Consider the following 14,800-nt stretch of genomic DNA (forward strand, 5'->3'; position numbering starts at 1 on the left):
TGAAACAAACAAAAAAAAAGGAATAAGAAATATAAGAAATTATCAATTAATAATTTCTGGCTAGAAGCAGAAATTCACTAATCTCTTGAAACAAGGAAACAGCAGCAATTTAAATGTTGTGCTTTCTGCTTACAGCAGGAAACTGTGGAAGTTTTCCAGTTCCAGTTTAGGATCCTTGTAGCTTTGTTTTAGCTTAGGCAATGGTGTGTTGCTTTGTCACAGATGGATGATGGATGCAACAAAATAACTCAAACAACAAAATAAAAAAGTGTGACTCTTTTCCCATTTCCACACTCTGGTGTATGTGGTCACTGCTCCCAGCTGTGACTGTTGATATAGTGAGCATCAGGTATCCATGAAAGGGGAGCTCCACAAGACTCACAAAACCTGAGACTAGACAGAAACTCCATTTGAAATATTGGAATCTTGCTCTTCATAAACATTTGAGGCAGCAGTTCTATAAAAGCAGAATGAAGAAGGGCATTAGACTTTAGGCTCCCATGAGGGAGCTGTAGGTAAGAGCTGAGCACATCCCAAAAGACATTTGTGAGCAATTTTTTTTTTCTCAGATGGATATGTGTCCTGTTACTGGCCCTGTGTTTTCTGTCTCCTGCTTTGCTGGTGTCCCAAACTTTTGCAAACTGCATTAGTCAATAATATCACTTTAGGGTAATGGGTAAGGTAGAGAAACAAAAAGCATTCTCATAATGGCCATGACATGATAGAACATGACAGATCTCCAGCATTAAAACCTTGATGTTAATTAGATTTTATTACATTGTTGTTTTCAAGGCTTGATGCTCTGATGAAAAAAAAAAAAAAACTTTTTTTTTTTTTTTTTTTTTTTCTAATATAATACAATGTGGTCCAGAATGGGCTCCATAAAAGGATGTGAAATGGGCTGATATAAAATGTACCCTAATTGAAACACCTTTTCTGAAACTAATTTAGGTGTTGCAGAGTAATGTAGAAGGACTAATTAGACTGTGGTCTGATGCAATTGGAAGCCTAGTTCAAATATTCCCTTGAAGCATCCTAGAATAGTAGAATGTAGAAATTACTATAACCCCTAGAGAACACCATATTGAGAGATCATATACATTTCTGAGTTTCAAAACTCTAAGAGTAAGGAAAGCCTTTGACGAAAAGGCTTTAAGTGAAATGATTCTGACACAATTATTTTAATCTGAAACTAAAGTGGTTTTGCCCTCAGTTGGGCTGTGTTGGGTTTCCCTGCCCTTATCTCTCAGAGGGCAGTGACAGAGGGACTTTGAGACATCCACTCAGGGCAAAACTACCACACAGGCTTATAAAGTAACTTCTATTCACTCATTTACTTGGAAAAAAAGTGAACTTTTTAAAAATTTTGGTAACTGTTATGTGCTGCAATCAGTACAGGTTTTAAAACTGTATTTTCTCATTAGCATTAATGAGAGCAGTGAGGCAAATGAGTTAAGATGTATCTGATTAATCTTCATTTTATAAAAAAAAGCAGACTGGTAGCCTCCTACTAATTCATACTTGCCTCAGGGCAGGAAAGCAGGATCAGCACATTCAAATAGCCCACCTAACACCCTCCAAAATTTTTTTGAAGATCCACTGCAAACCAGATAATTTGCTTAATGCAGGTCTCTGGAAAAATGAGCAGGGAAGATCTTTTTAATAGATATTACAACCATAATTCCACAGGAAAACAGAGGGTTATAGTGGTCTGCAGGCAGTTTCTAACATGTTGGCAGTTTAAAATGTAGCTCTAGACTTTTGGTTCCAGTTTTGAAACTGTCAAAATACTATATGTTTGCACTTAGCAGTGTTTAATGCAAGCAAGAATGGTTTATGTTCTCTCAAGGGTGTTCTCACATGGCAAAAACTGTATAACATGCATCTTTGTGTGCCTCTTGCTAAGGCAGAAAATGGGAATAGAAATGATATACCCTCACCAAACAGGCTGGGAGAGGGAAAATAGCAGAGACACTTCAGAAGTGAAGTGAAGCCTTTCAGGGCAGGCTCCTCACTCTTATTTACTCCCACTAACAGCTGCAAAGCATAAATATTGCCAGCCATGGGCTTTCCTGAGGTGTTTGCATGAGGAAAGTCCAACATAAAGCGTGCTCTATCTATCCAGGTAAATACGAAAAGAAATCAAATATCGCAGACGTGGGGCTGTGAAAGAGAAAAGCAAAGTGTTGGGCTGTGCAGCTGATCTGTGAAATAGGTTTTCCCCTTCCAGAGCAATTCTGACCCACAGCCCATCAGAGGGAGGGAGAGGGCTAAGGAAGAGATGAAGGATGTGAATTAAACCTTTATGATCTTTAAATTACCTTTAATTGGCAAAGCGGGGCTGGGCGGGACGGGCGCTGGCAGAGCGCGTCGCGCAGGGGCAGCACTCGGGAGCTGCTGTGCTGCACACCATCACTGCAGACCCAAACGACACAAAAATCATCCTCACAAGTAATAATGTTCCATATGGAGACTGTCTGCTCGTTGTGGAGCACATAGCACTGCCCCCTTGAACTGGATTCGTGCCAGCAAGATAAATTAAAGCACTTGTGAGTGGCTCCGCGAGCTAACAAATTGCTTAATGCTCCAAACTGGAAATTCTTCATTAATAACCAAAAGATCTTTTGGCTCAGCTGGCATTCAGCTTTCTGATTGCTATTAGGTTTTATCCTGAAGGTTCTTTTTTTTTTTTTTTTTTTTTTTTTTTTTCTTATTTTCTTTTTGAAGCTGTACTTAAGTACTACAAGGGGGATTTCAAGGGGTTGTGAAACACAATTAACATTTTTGGCTGGAACTCAGAACCACTTTCTTACTAATAGCAAATCAGTAACTGAAGTCCTTGCCTTGAAAGTGGGTGGGGAAAAAAAAAGTGTATTATATAGTTTTATTTGAAATTAACTTTATAAAATGTGCAAGGGTAGAAAATATGTCTCATTTCTGTAGAAAGGTAGAGCAATCACCTGTCCCAGGTCATGATGGGCACATGTGGGTAATTCACAAAGCCTTGAACATGACCTTTTTTGTACAAGAATGCTTAACACAAAAGAGTTGAGTACATTTATATTTTAATATTTCCACAGTAAAAAATGAAAAGCTACCAGAGAAGAGTGGATAAGTGGTTAGCTTTTGAGAATGCTTTGTAAGATGTGGCATGAACCTTAAAGAGCACCCCAAAACCCTGGGGAAGGCCATGATGACACTGATGAGAACCAGCAAAAAGAAAGCAAAGCCCTTCTTCAATTATTTTTCAGGTTTTGTCTTCTCACAGTCAAAATAAAGATGCTGTTTAGCAGATCTAACAGAGCTTGCTTTGGATTCATCAGGTACCCCTGTGTTTTCTTGCTATTAAAAGAAAATCCCCAGCCCTCCTCCTTCTCTCCTGGGACCACAAAGCTGAAACATCCTCAGTCCCTTTGCAGGGGGTTTTTACAAGATTGAGGCCATAAAGTTTTGGATCAATCAATAGTCTTTCAGTTCACAGAAAGAATGTTAAGTTAAATTGAACAAAGATAAAGAGAAGTACAGAGAGCAAAAAAATCAACAACTAAAAACCAACAACATAAAAAGCAAAGTTATCATGAAGTGGTTGAAAGTTCATGGAAGATAATAGAGCAGATTCTCCCACAATGTCACATGGGATGTTCTCAGCTCAAGATGAACTGTGAGCTGAGTGTTTGTGTCTGCAGAAACCACCACAAGGACAGGCACAGGCAGTATTCATGGATATTCACAATTTCAACTTGTGGAAGGGAAATAACTTCTTTGGACTAATATAAGTTGGTCCAAAAATTCAGTAAAATTCATTGATCTAGTAAAATTCATCAGTTTAAGGAAAATATTAGACTATTGACATATTAGAACATAGTGTATTGTACTACAGGGAAAAATGATTTTAAAAGAAATAAAGGATTCCTCCTGCAGTTTTGGAAAAAACTGAAACAGAGAACCCCCCATAGACCTGCTCTTCACTGAAAGACTCTGGCAGCAAGCTTCCATTACAAATTTATCATTCCTAATGTAATTTAATTTCATTTCATTATTTTACCAGAGTGTCCAATGTTGTCTCAATACTGGTGCACTAATAATGGGTGAAAAAAATGGCTAGACAGGGGAAAATATAAAAAGCTGTAAAATTGCACTAATTGTTCTGTCTGAGGTGAGCATTGTGAGTGAAATGTAACTCCTGTAATTTGATTTTTTTTTTTTTAATCTGTGGTTTTTTTTTCCCTGCATTCTATTATAAACATCTATTTTGGTCTCTTGTTAGAATTGGGTTTATAGCTATTTTAATTGCTTTTTCATTAGTCATCTTAGTGATGTGGAACAAATACTGATGAGAACTAAGCTGAGAAAACCTTAAATCTTTTTGGACCTTAAGAGGCAAAAGCCCAGTTAGTTTGGGCCATGTTTTCTTGGGCATAGACATCATCTGGAAAGAAGGAGCTGCTCCTGTATAAATGCAAAGGATGATCAGGAACTCTGCTGCTTCTACCTCAGGTTTTTCATCCATCATGAAATGATCTTGGCTATTGGCATCACTCTACATAGACTTTGTATGAAAAATTAAAAAAAAAAAAGAAAGAAAAATGAAAGGTGTGAAATTGTGCTGAGTTCAAATTGAGTTTTTGCCTCGCTGAATTTTTTGTGATTTTTTCTATTCTAGTCAAATACAGCAACAACAACTAAATGAAAAGGATGAGAGCTGCTTCCCAAATTAGATAAATGCCTGCCAAGCTCTTTCACCTCTTCACCCAGGCACCTGCCTGGACAGCTCAAGTCATCTGCTGCCCAGGCATGGGTTTGTATTTTGATATCTCAATTAATTATGCCAAACACCCTGGTGTAGCCACATGTACTTTCTTATCTGTGTTCAGCAGCATGTCATGGAAACAATGGGCAAAATCTGAAACATGAATACAAGAGGAGATTAAATGAAAGAGCACTGAGAAGAGTTCCTGCTCCCCCAGTTCTTCCCCAGATTGTGAAAAAAGCTGTAGTGAAATTTTTCTGATTCCTTTGAAATTTGATTTGGGAAAGGGGGGAGATTCTGAAAATATTGAACAGTGACATTTCCAGAAAGAATTGTGTTGACTTTTGGCTCTGAAAAATCTCCTAGCTATGTTTTGAGAAGTAGATACATAGATACATAACCTAGATCATCAATAAGTCTTATGAGTTGCAATAAGTCTTAAGAGGAGTTTTCTGGAACGTGATTTTTTGAACACCTGTGGAATTAATTGAAAGTAATTTTTTATCTTGAAAAACTCCATGATTTTGTTCTCTGTGATGCCATGTAAGGCCAGCTGCCTTTGAAACTGAGCACTGGGCTCTGCCTTCCCAATTTGTTCATCAAAAGATCCACAGGAGCACCAGATTCACGTGCAGACTGAGATGATTTAATGGAGCATTGGCTGTGTAGCTGTCAGCCTGGTTCCTCTGCAGGGTTTGAAGGAGAGGGAAAGGGCAGAAAGCTTACAGGTGCAGAGCTTTTCTGGAGTTTAGTGCATGGAAAGAGTTTTTGTAGCTGTTTTTGAGGGGAAAGAATGAGAATAATTGTACAGAGCTCCTCAGGGCTGAAAGGAAGCACTTGAACACAATCAGAATTGTAATGACCTGTGCTGTGAGGATGCTGTCCTGGGAGCACTGGAGAAACCTTCCTGTGCTCATACAGGAATTTAGCTGTCCTCTTGGGCCAGGAACACCCAGGGTGTCTCCCTCTCAGCTCCCTCCACCATGAGGCAGCACTTTATCTCAAAGCTGGCAGAGTTCAATACCTTTTTTGAGAAAATTTGGAGCCCTGAGCAGAGACATTCCCTCCTGGTTCATCCCTGGTGTGTGACACAAGGAAGGTCCAAGATCCACCCCCCAGCAACAAACAGACTCTGCACTCACAGGGTTTTACCCTAATGTCCTAAACTCCCAAATCCTTATCTTTTTAAAATAAATGAGGTGCTCTGCCAAGCATCTTTCTGTTTCCCCCAGCCCCTCTGGCAGCACGTGTCCCAGCTGGGGTGCAGGGCAGGCAGTGGTGCTGTGGTGAGGGGAGTGTTTTACGTGTTTCATTTTGCATGCTGCAATTTTCAGAGCACATCTGCAGTCTCCCTACAACAGCAATATATTCTTCACAGCTTCAGAGCCTTTAAAAGATCTCAGTCTTGTGAAAAACAACTGATCTGCAGAAAATAACCGGCCTAGATTAAGACTAAGGGCAGCAGGTGCACTGAGTGGGGAAGGCACTGATTTCCTGGGGATATTTAGAAAATAGGTACCATCTTGTGAATAAAAGGGGCTATAACTGCAGCAGAGAACCCAGAACAAGCAGATATTGCACATGCCTCTTCCTGCAGCCATTCAGACCATGACTGTGACTGTGACATCCCAGCTCAAGCCTGCCCAGGAGCCAGCCCTTACACGCACTGCTCATGCACCCAGGGAGTCAAAGCTCTCTGACACTTGCTGCCTAATCAGGAGTTTGAGCTGGGGCTCTCAGAAATGGAATACTAATGATTAACAATTGATTAGCACAACTGCACCAGTCTCAGGTGATTACCTCTAGAAGTGGCTGTAATTTTCCCTTTTGGATTGGCTGAGAGACACCTGGGTTTAGCTCATTGTTTTGGTTGGTGGGGTGGTTTTTTTTTTTCTCTACGTGATATCACTGTGAGTATTTCTACAGGCATTTTCATTTCTGAAAGGAAGCAAATTGTGCTTTGCATTTTAATTTACCATGACAACTGATTTTGTGCTCCTAGAAGGTTTCTGAGGAACATAATAAAATTCCTACTTTCACTTGCCACCGTGCGAAGGACTCATCACTGGCCATGACATGCACATCCTCTGTGATGTTCAGGGGTGGGATCTGGCAGTCTACAGCCTCAGAGCTCAGAAAATCTGCTTTTGTGCTTTCTTGTTCTCTTGATATCCATTCGCCATTGAGATGCTGCAGTAAAGCAGAGGGAGAGTGCAGAAACTGAAGGCTCATAAAACGATTCCAGCTGTCAATGTATGTTTATATTTCTAATCGATAATATAAGGCATTCCTAGGTGGTTTATTTAAAAGGAAACATGCTGTTACTATAGCTACAGTAAGGGGAAGCCATGCCTAGCTAGGCACACAGGTGGTCTATTGATTGAGGAAGGGCTGTGGTCTGCACTTGGGATGAGCAGCTGGGATGAGGCAGGGTGATGTAATGGAGTAACTGCTCCTGGAGCTCAGCAGCCAGCTCGGGGCTCCTGGAAGGTGATGTCAGCTACTCCTCCAGATCAGCTGCACAAAACATTCCAACTTGGTAAGAGCCTATGGAGCCCTAAGGGGCACAGCAAATCTCAGCTGTGCCTCGTGAGTGTGCCAGCACCGACTGGGAGCCAGGCTGAGTGTCTGTTCTGAGGTGGATTTATGAGTTTAATCAAACATTTCATATCTGAGAACGCTGATCCACCAAATAACTCAGTTGCAGCATTGCCTGTGTATAGTTGTTTATGATAAAATTACAGTGCTAGCATAAGATATGGGTTTGATGCGCATCAAAATTTCTGATTTGGTGAAGTATGACTAAGAAAATTCAAATAAGAGTCTCTGTAACTGTGCTGAGGAAACCCTATATTCAACCACAAAACTTAGTATTTAAATATGTTTAGGAAAACAACCAAGTGTTTGAGTATCACCAAGTAGTGATTTCAGATGTATAAAATGAGAAATAATATTGTGATTTCAGGCTTTGGTGGACTACAGGACAGCTGTAACAGGAGTCAAACAAAACTCCAGAGAGATAATGAGCTGTGCATTTCCAGGAAACCAGTCCTGGAAAGGTCTGAGCCTCTTCAGCTCCCCTCACTTGCAGCAAACACATTGGCAGTGGACTTGGAAGGTGCTTGTAACCTGCTGAAGCAGTGAGGGAAGATAGCACAGATCAGATTAGGAGATTTCTATATAAACATGTCAAAGCTTGACTGCATCATCAATATTTTAGGAGCAAACAGGAGGCTGCTTACAATCAGCCAGGTGAGCTGGCAGTGCAGCCTGGGAGACTCCTGGAATCTGAGGCCAAACGCCCGGACCCTGCTGCAGCCCGAGGCACGGACATCGCAGAGACCCCCCTCTCCAAGCCTGTGATTTCCAGAGCTTCTTCTGCAAAGAGACACAAATTCAGGGAGCAGCACTCACATCTGTGCTGTTCTGCTTCACCAGAGATTTGCTGTAGTTCCTGGTATTGCAGTTTAATACTTTTCCTTAGGGTTTTCCTTGCCTCCCTTGGGGCAGAGATGCAGCAGTTGTCAGGAAGGAAAGCAGCAAACCTCCATTAAATATTGCCCTGTGCCCCCAGTGCTGCAAGATGTGTTAGCAAGTGTCAGGGCTCCTGAAGAAATTCACTGAAGCTGTGGCTTAGTGTTAAAAGGTGTCCAGGGGTAAAACTTCTGTTGACCTGAGAATGCAGAGGAATGTATCTCCTGACCCAGGGGAGAGGAGTAAAACATCTGCTGACCCAGGCAGCAGGATGGGAGCACAGCTGAGAGGACAAGACCCCATCCCATGGCATGGAGAAACATGGGAACAAGAGATGACCACGCCACCAGGATCCCTAGAGTGTTAAAAAGCTGGGTTAAAGCCAGTCTTATGTTTTTGTTTGTTGTTTGTTTGTTTTTTTCCCCTAAAGTTTTGTTGGCAGTAAAAGGCTCCTCAAAGTAAATATTTCTTGTGAGAGTTAAATCAGTAATGGTAGCACTGCACTGTGTCACACAAAGGTCATGCACCAGCTAAGTCTCACTTAAATTCTACATTTAGGCCTTAAGTAGAGCTTAAGTGATGAACAACCTGTGCTGGCCCCCTTACAAGGCTGACTTTCAATCATTACTGTTTTTAAAATGTTTTATGGTACTCAGGTAAAGTTTCATTTGGGTTCTGTTGTACTTTGGGTATTTACCTTTTAAAATTGCTCATTGCTTTCTCATTGGGGTTATTTATACAGAGGAAAAGATGCAAGTCCAGTGGATGTCAGAATTCACATCTTAATTAAGAAAAATTATAATTTGGTAGATATTTGCACCAGCTCTTGGGTGGCACAACACTCAGAATGGCTTCAATATCATACATCAGTGATAACAGTCAGTTGGGATCATGGCTACACATCTTCATGTATACTATTTGTAGTTCTAGTGGTCAGGAGAAGCCCCTATGATGACAAGTAACACAAAGCAGAAGATCTTGTCTCCTGAACAGCACTTAATAGCAGGGGCATGACCAGGAGCCCTGGGAGGGATGTTGCACCAGCAGAGTGGAGTCCCAGTTGTTATCCCTGCTTATCTTCCTCTCCCTGCCCCATCACCACTGCTCTGGCAAGGCAATATTGCCCATCAGTTTTCTCTGGGCTGTAGCTTGGCTAAAAACAGAAGCTCTCCATCATCTAATATTTTAATGGTACATTGGTTCAGCTCTGATTTGAGGGGCAAAATGCCCTGAGCAGAGTTGATAACTTTCCCAGCACCTCGCTGTTCCTTTAGGGCTCTGCCACTTAGGCTGTAATTAGGGAAAATGCTGTTTAAACACTGCCATCCCACCAGATTGCAGCCTGCAACAGCAGAGCTGCACTACTCGTGTTTTTCCAGAGAAAAAAAGGAAGGAAAGCAACATAAACATGAAAAATAAGGAAAATAATTTTTTTTCCTCCTGCACTTCTGAAGTGCTTTTAGCTTTTCTTTAAATTTTTTTTTAATTGATTTTATTGAAGCAGTATTACCAACACTGCTGGACACTTTGCAATATTTACAAGAAGTGAAATTGTTTATAGCTTATCAGCTTTCATCAGCTACTGGTGGATTCCTGTAATGTACAAAACTATTAGTCAGATGTGGTGACTGGTTTTGATAAATTGCCTTCTTCTGTGGTTAGTGCATTAAAAAGAAAAAAAAAAAAAAGCTTCACTATGTTTTTCATGATATTTTAATAGTTAGCCCCACTAGTACTGAGGTAGCTTGGATTGCATTAAAGTTTCCATTATCTCTGCAGATTTTCAGGCTTCTGTGGGTGAAGCAGAATCCCAGAGTTTGGGAAGGAGTGAGGCACAGGAGCGTGTTCCTGCAGCCCTTCCTGTTCCACGAAAGCACTCTCAGCTTGTTGGTTAAACCCCTGCACTTCCCCAAGGTTTCCCTACATCTTCATGGCCACACTCCAGTGTCAGGGTCAGGGCAAAATTACCCAGCTCCAGTGACTCACAGCATCAGCTCAGCATTCTGTATTTATTTCCCTCAAACTATTCTGTACACTCTTGTCAGGGTTTAACCCCAGCCAAGAACTGAATGTCACACAGGCTCTTGCTCACAGCCCCTCCTGGCAGGATCAGGGAGATGATCAAAAGGGAGAGAGTGAGAAAATGTGTGAGTTGAGTTAAAGGGCAGTTTAATGGGAGAGAAAAGGAAGAAAATACAGTAATGATAATTACCATGATAAAATATTTAGAATGTACAAGTGGTGCACAATGCAATTGCTCACCACTTGCCAAGAGATGCCCAGCCAGCACCTGAGCAGTGATCCCTGGCCAGCTTTTCCTCCAGTTTGTGTACTGGCAGTGATGCCATATGGAATGGGGTTTCCCTTTGGGGTCAGCTGTCCTGTTGGTGTCCCCTCCCAGCTCTCTGTGCTCACACAGACTACTCATTGGCAGGGCAATGAACCTGGACAGTCCTTTTCTTAATATAAACACTACTTGGCAACAACTGAAAACACCAGCATCTTACCAACTTTAAGTCTCATGGAAAATAAAAGTAACTATGATGTCTCCTTTATAAGAATTGGATACTAGAGTTCAGTCTTTAGACCTCAGTATAGGCAGCACATAAATATTGACAAGGGTTGTTATTGTTATCTGTTTTTTAAAAAATATCACACATAATGTGTGTAGGAATTTAGGAATTTTAGACATTTGGTTTTCATGAGGGTTTCTGTCTGTCTTCCCCTCTGCCTCCTAGTGTTGCATAATAGCCAGTTTCAACCAAACAGGGGAAATGAAATCTCCATGACATTGGCTCTGGAAAAGTCTCCTGGCAGCTGAACACTCAATCATCCAGACCCTGTTCTTGCTGGGATCCAGGGATCCAGGTGTGGTTCACTGCTCCCTCTTAGTGGAGGGGTAGTTGATAAGTTAAATCTTTGCTGAAGTGTGAAAGTAAATGGCCCATGTTGCCCAGTTTCCCCTTCCTTGGAATCAGGTAGCTGACTGAACAATTTTCCATGCCAGAGCTCGCTGGTGTGGATATGGACCTCCAGCTACCATAGCTATGAGGGTTCTTTATCAGAGTAAATTAATGCTTAATTATCTCTACAGCTTGGACAGAACAAGTCTGAGTCTGCCTCCATATATTGTATTTCTTTTGTACATAATGTTATTTTGGTGATCATGGACACAATCATCACTGAAAGCATTATCCTGGGACTCATGCTCTCCATGACCCAAAGCTCATTTGAGAATCCTCCCTAAGAAAAAGCTATCACGGCCACATGCTCTTTGCCAGAAACCTTGCACATCAGTGACCTCCCTGGCTTCTGAATGAAAACTGTGTTTTTTCCTGTGTCCAAACCCAGGTCTCAGGGGACAGAGCAGCTGGAGGAGCTGGGGATGCTCAGTCTGGAGAAAAGGAGGCTCATGGGGACCATGTCCCTACAGCTCCCAGAAAGGAGGTTGTGGCAAGGTGTGGGTTGGTCTCTTCCCCCAGCTAGCAAAGAGAAAAGGGGCTCAGATTGCAGCAGGGGAGGTTTAGATGGGATATTATGAAAACTTTCTGCACTGAAAGGGTGGCCAAGCACTGGAATGGGCTTCCCAGGGAAGTGGAGTCACCATCCCTGGGGCCGTTTAAAAGCTGAGTAGATGTGGCACTTGGGGATGTGGTTTAGTGCTGGGATCAGTATTGCTGGATTAACAGTTGGACTCACCTGCTTTAGGGATTTTTTCCAACCTAAACAACTCTGTTTCCATAGTAGCAAACTCTAGATCTATGACCTTTTGCTGGCATGGAGTGAATCTGGTTTTTCTGCTTTGAGGGTCTCTGGTATCCAGTATGGATTGCAGAAATGAGCCCTGGGAGAGTGTGGGGAAAAAAGCATTTTGCAAGAACTCCCTGCATGTGAGAAATGGCCTGGCTCAATTTCACACTGAAAGCATCCATGTGCTGCAATATGGCAGATTATTTTTTGCTTTAGAAATCTCACTATGACATTTTAGGTTTATTTAATCCTTCTATTTTTAAAAGGCTTGCTAGCAATACACTTCAGTATACACTTAAAAGTTTGCTGTGAATTTTTGGCTTTTGTCAACTTAAATCAGACCTTTGAATGGTTTGCTAGTTTTAATTCTAGTATATAAACTCTTGTGAATTTGTTGTTTTTCTTCTATGTGCATTGTGAATATTTGGAGAAGAAGGTTGGGGTTTTTTCAGGGTTTTTTGTTTTCATTTGGATTTAATAAGATTTAAGGCTGAAATTTCCTGTGGTACCTGATGGAAAGAAGTTATAGGTGTGCTTCTGGGGTGTCTGACTTTGGTCAGTTTGAATGAGACCTATAATTTTTTAAACTTTTCTAGTAATTTAATTTTATGTTCTTCAGAAAATGGTTTTGTTTAGCTACATGTTTCACTGGACTGTTTTCACTGTTTTCATTTTGCATTAAAGCAAATGTGCTAACCTGCAGAAAAGACCAAACTCCCTGATCTGGTTTGCAGGGAAGGGTATGATCACTGAGCATGCAACATTCCATATTCCTTATCAGGAGGATTTAATATCCTTTTAAAATTTGTTTTCTATTGACTTTCTAACTATAAAGCTAATAGTCCTCTTCCTGCTCAGCCAGGTCTGTGCCTGGAATGGAAAGAACTGGGACTTAAAACAGTAGATTAAAGCTGGTATTGATGTTTGCCTTTTCAGATGATTGTTTATTGCATCTGCACCAGCAAAAGCTAAAGTAAAACTGCTAAGGAAAGAATAAAGGCTTCAAAACTAGCAAGAAGTTCCAAATCCCTGAGAGTTGCCCACAAATATATTTGATGTGACTGAGGAAAATGTTTCTTTGAGCAGAGTATGTGGGTGTCAGTGGGAATGCATCAGTGGTAGTTAAAGTTCATGGTTTTTTTCTCTTTTGATTCTAAACTATTTTTCTTTTCTAAATTTTGTAGCTCTTACTAAAACTTTTGTGGTTGGAGGTGTTCATTCCTCTGAAATAACAAGAGTGTCTTTTCAAAAGGCACCAAGTCCTATGTTCAAAAATTGATGTTTTGACAAGTAATCTCAAAGCTTGATATTTAATCATTATACCTTTTTAAAATATGTCTGCGAGTAGTGGCTCTGTTTTTAGCCTGAGAAGAATGTATTTGTGTAAATTTTTATGGCCCAGACCTGAAGATACTATGGAATAATTTTTTTTCATGTAGGATGCTCCAAGTCCCATCCAACCTGGCCCTGAACACTTCCAGGGATGATCCACAATTTTTCTGGGCAACCTGTGCCAGGGCCTCTGTGGTGATGCTGGCCACTCCTCTGTAGGTGGCTGGGAGAAGGAAAGTGTGTTTTGTAAATAAACATTTAAAAGATATTTTCCCCAGTTTTCTTTCAGTATTACATCATAAATTGCTTTAACTAGGAAAAAACTTACTAACTGAACCCAATGGAATCTTGAATTGCATAGTATATCTTCATGTTTATTCTTTATCTACTTTCCAATATTATTCAGTAAGCTGATGGGGAAAAAATCATAGTAAGTGGAGATAACAGGTCTCAAAAGGAAAGTTTTCCTTCTCAAGTTGTATAGAACCTCTTTTATGGAGCATTGACATCTTAGAGAGACATCTTTAATGTCAGCTTAAAGGAAATAAGAATATATCCTTAATATCTTTAAGCCCAGTGTAAATAACACAATCCCAGTGGGAGGGGGGCTGTGTATTAAAGTGTGCTTTGTTCTGCAATGGTACAAAAAGATCTGCTTGAAATGTTCCCTGCCTTACAGAATTCATTACTGAAGAAAAACATATTTGATAGAAACAGATGTCCCAGCTTCTAAACTTTAGTACAAGAACACTTCCTCACACCCATCAGTTGTCAAGTGAACCTGGACACATGAGAGGGAATGGGGAGGCTACAGACAGTGGAAAGTTCCAAACCTCCCTCAGTTGGATAGACAGGAAAATTCAACATTTTGGGATGTAAAAGTCAACAATTTGTATGAGAAAAAGGGAAAAATAAATGAACATTTGTGAAAAAGAGATCTGATTTTTGTCTTGATAGTGTAACTTCATCAAAGTGATAGGAACTGTGACTTTGTTAATACCATGTCTACCAAAGTCAATGGAATTGTTATAATGAAGAGTAGAATTAAGCCCAATGACTTACTTTTTGAAAAGAACAAGGGCTTTTTAAGGAATAATACAATTCACTATTTTTTATAGCCATAGTACTCTGTTTGGTGAGAGAAGTTTAAAACAGTAAGTGTGGTTTTTGCTGTTCTTACAAGCATGTTTGACTCCTACGAAATCCAATTTTGAAAAATCAATGGAATTTCTGAAGTGTACTGCATCCTCTCTGCCATAGAGCAAGTTTTGCCATATTAACAAAAACTTGGTTGTTTTTCTCTTTGTTTACTGACCCAAACAATTTGAAAAAATAACCAATTCCTGTGGAAAGTGTCACAGTTTCTGGTAATTCTGTTTCTGGGACTCTTGTGGTGCTGTTAAATGGAATTGTCCCTTGAGGGTCTGGTCACCACAAGCTGGTCCCAGCCACAGAGAGCACCAGCCTTACACACAGTGAGCATTATTTTTCACA

The 14,800-nt window shown here is 40.6% G+C and overlaps 1 protein-coding gene across 1 annotated transcript in view; it reads right to left on the reverse strand.

Annotated features, from left to right (window-relative positions):
• The window catches only part of LOC306804534 (von Willebrand factor D and EGF domain-containing protein-like), a gene marked incomplete at both ends in the record, with an annotated part of 194,408 nt that overhangs the window by 54,995 nt on the left and 124,613 nt on the right, over nt 1-14,800 (reverse strand). Inside the window, 3 exon segments of the mRNA XM_079311273.1 lie at nt 6,785-6,940; nt 7,993-8,096; nt 8,099-8,128. Coding sequence (XP_079167399.1) covers nt 6,785-6,940; nt 7,993-8,096; nt 8,099-8,128 — 290 coding nt within the window.

Source organism: Erithacus rubecula (genome assembly GCF_903797595.1).
Source record: "Erithacus rubecula genome assembly, chromosome: 8".
NCBI lineage: Eukaryota > Metazoa > Chordata > Aves > Passeriformes > Muscicapidae > Erithacus > Erithacus rubecula.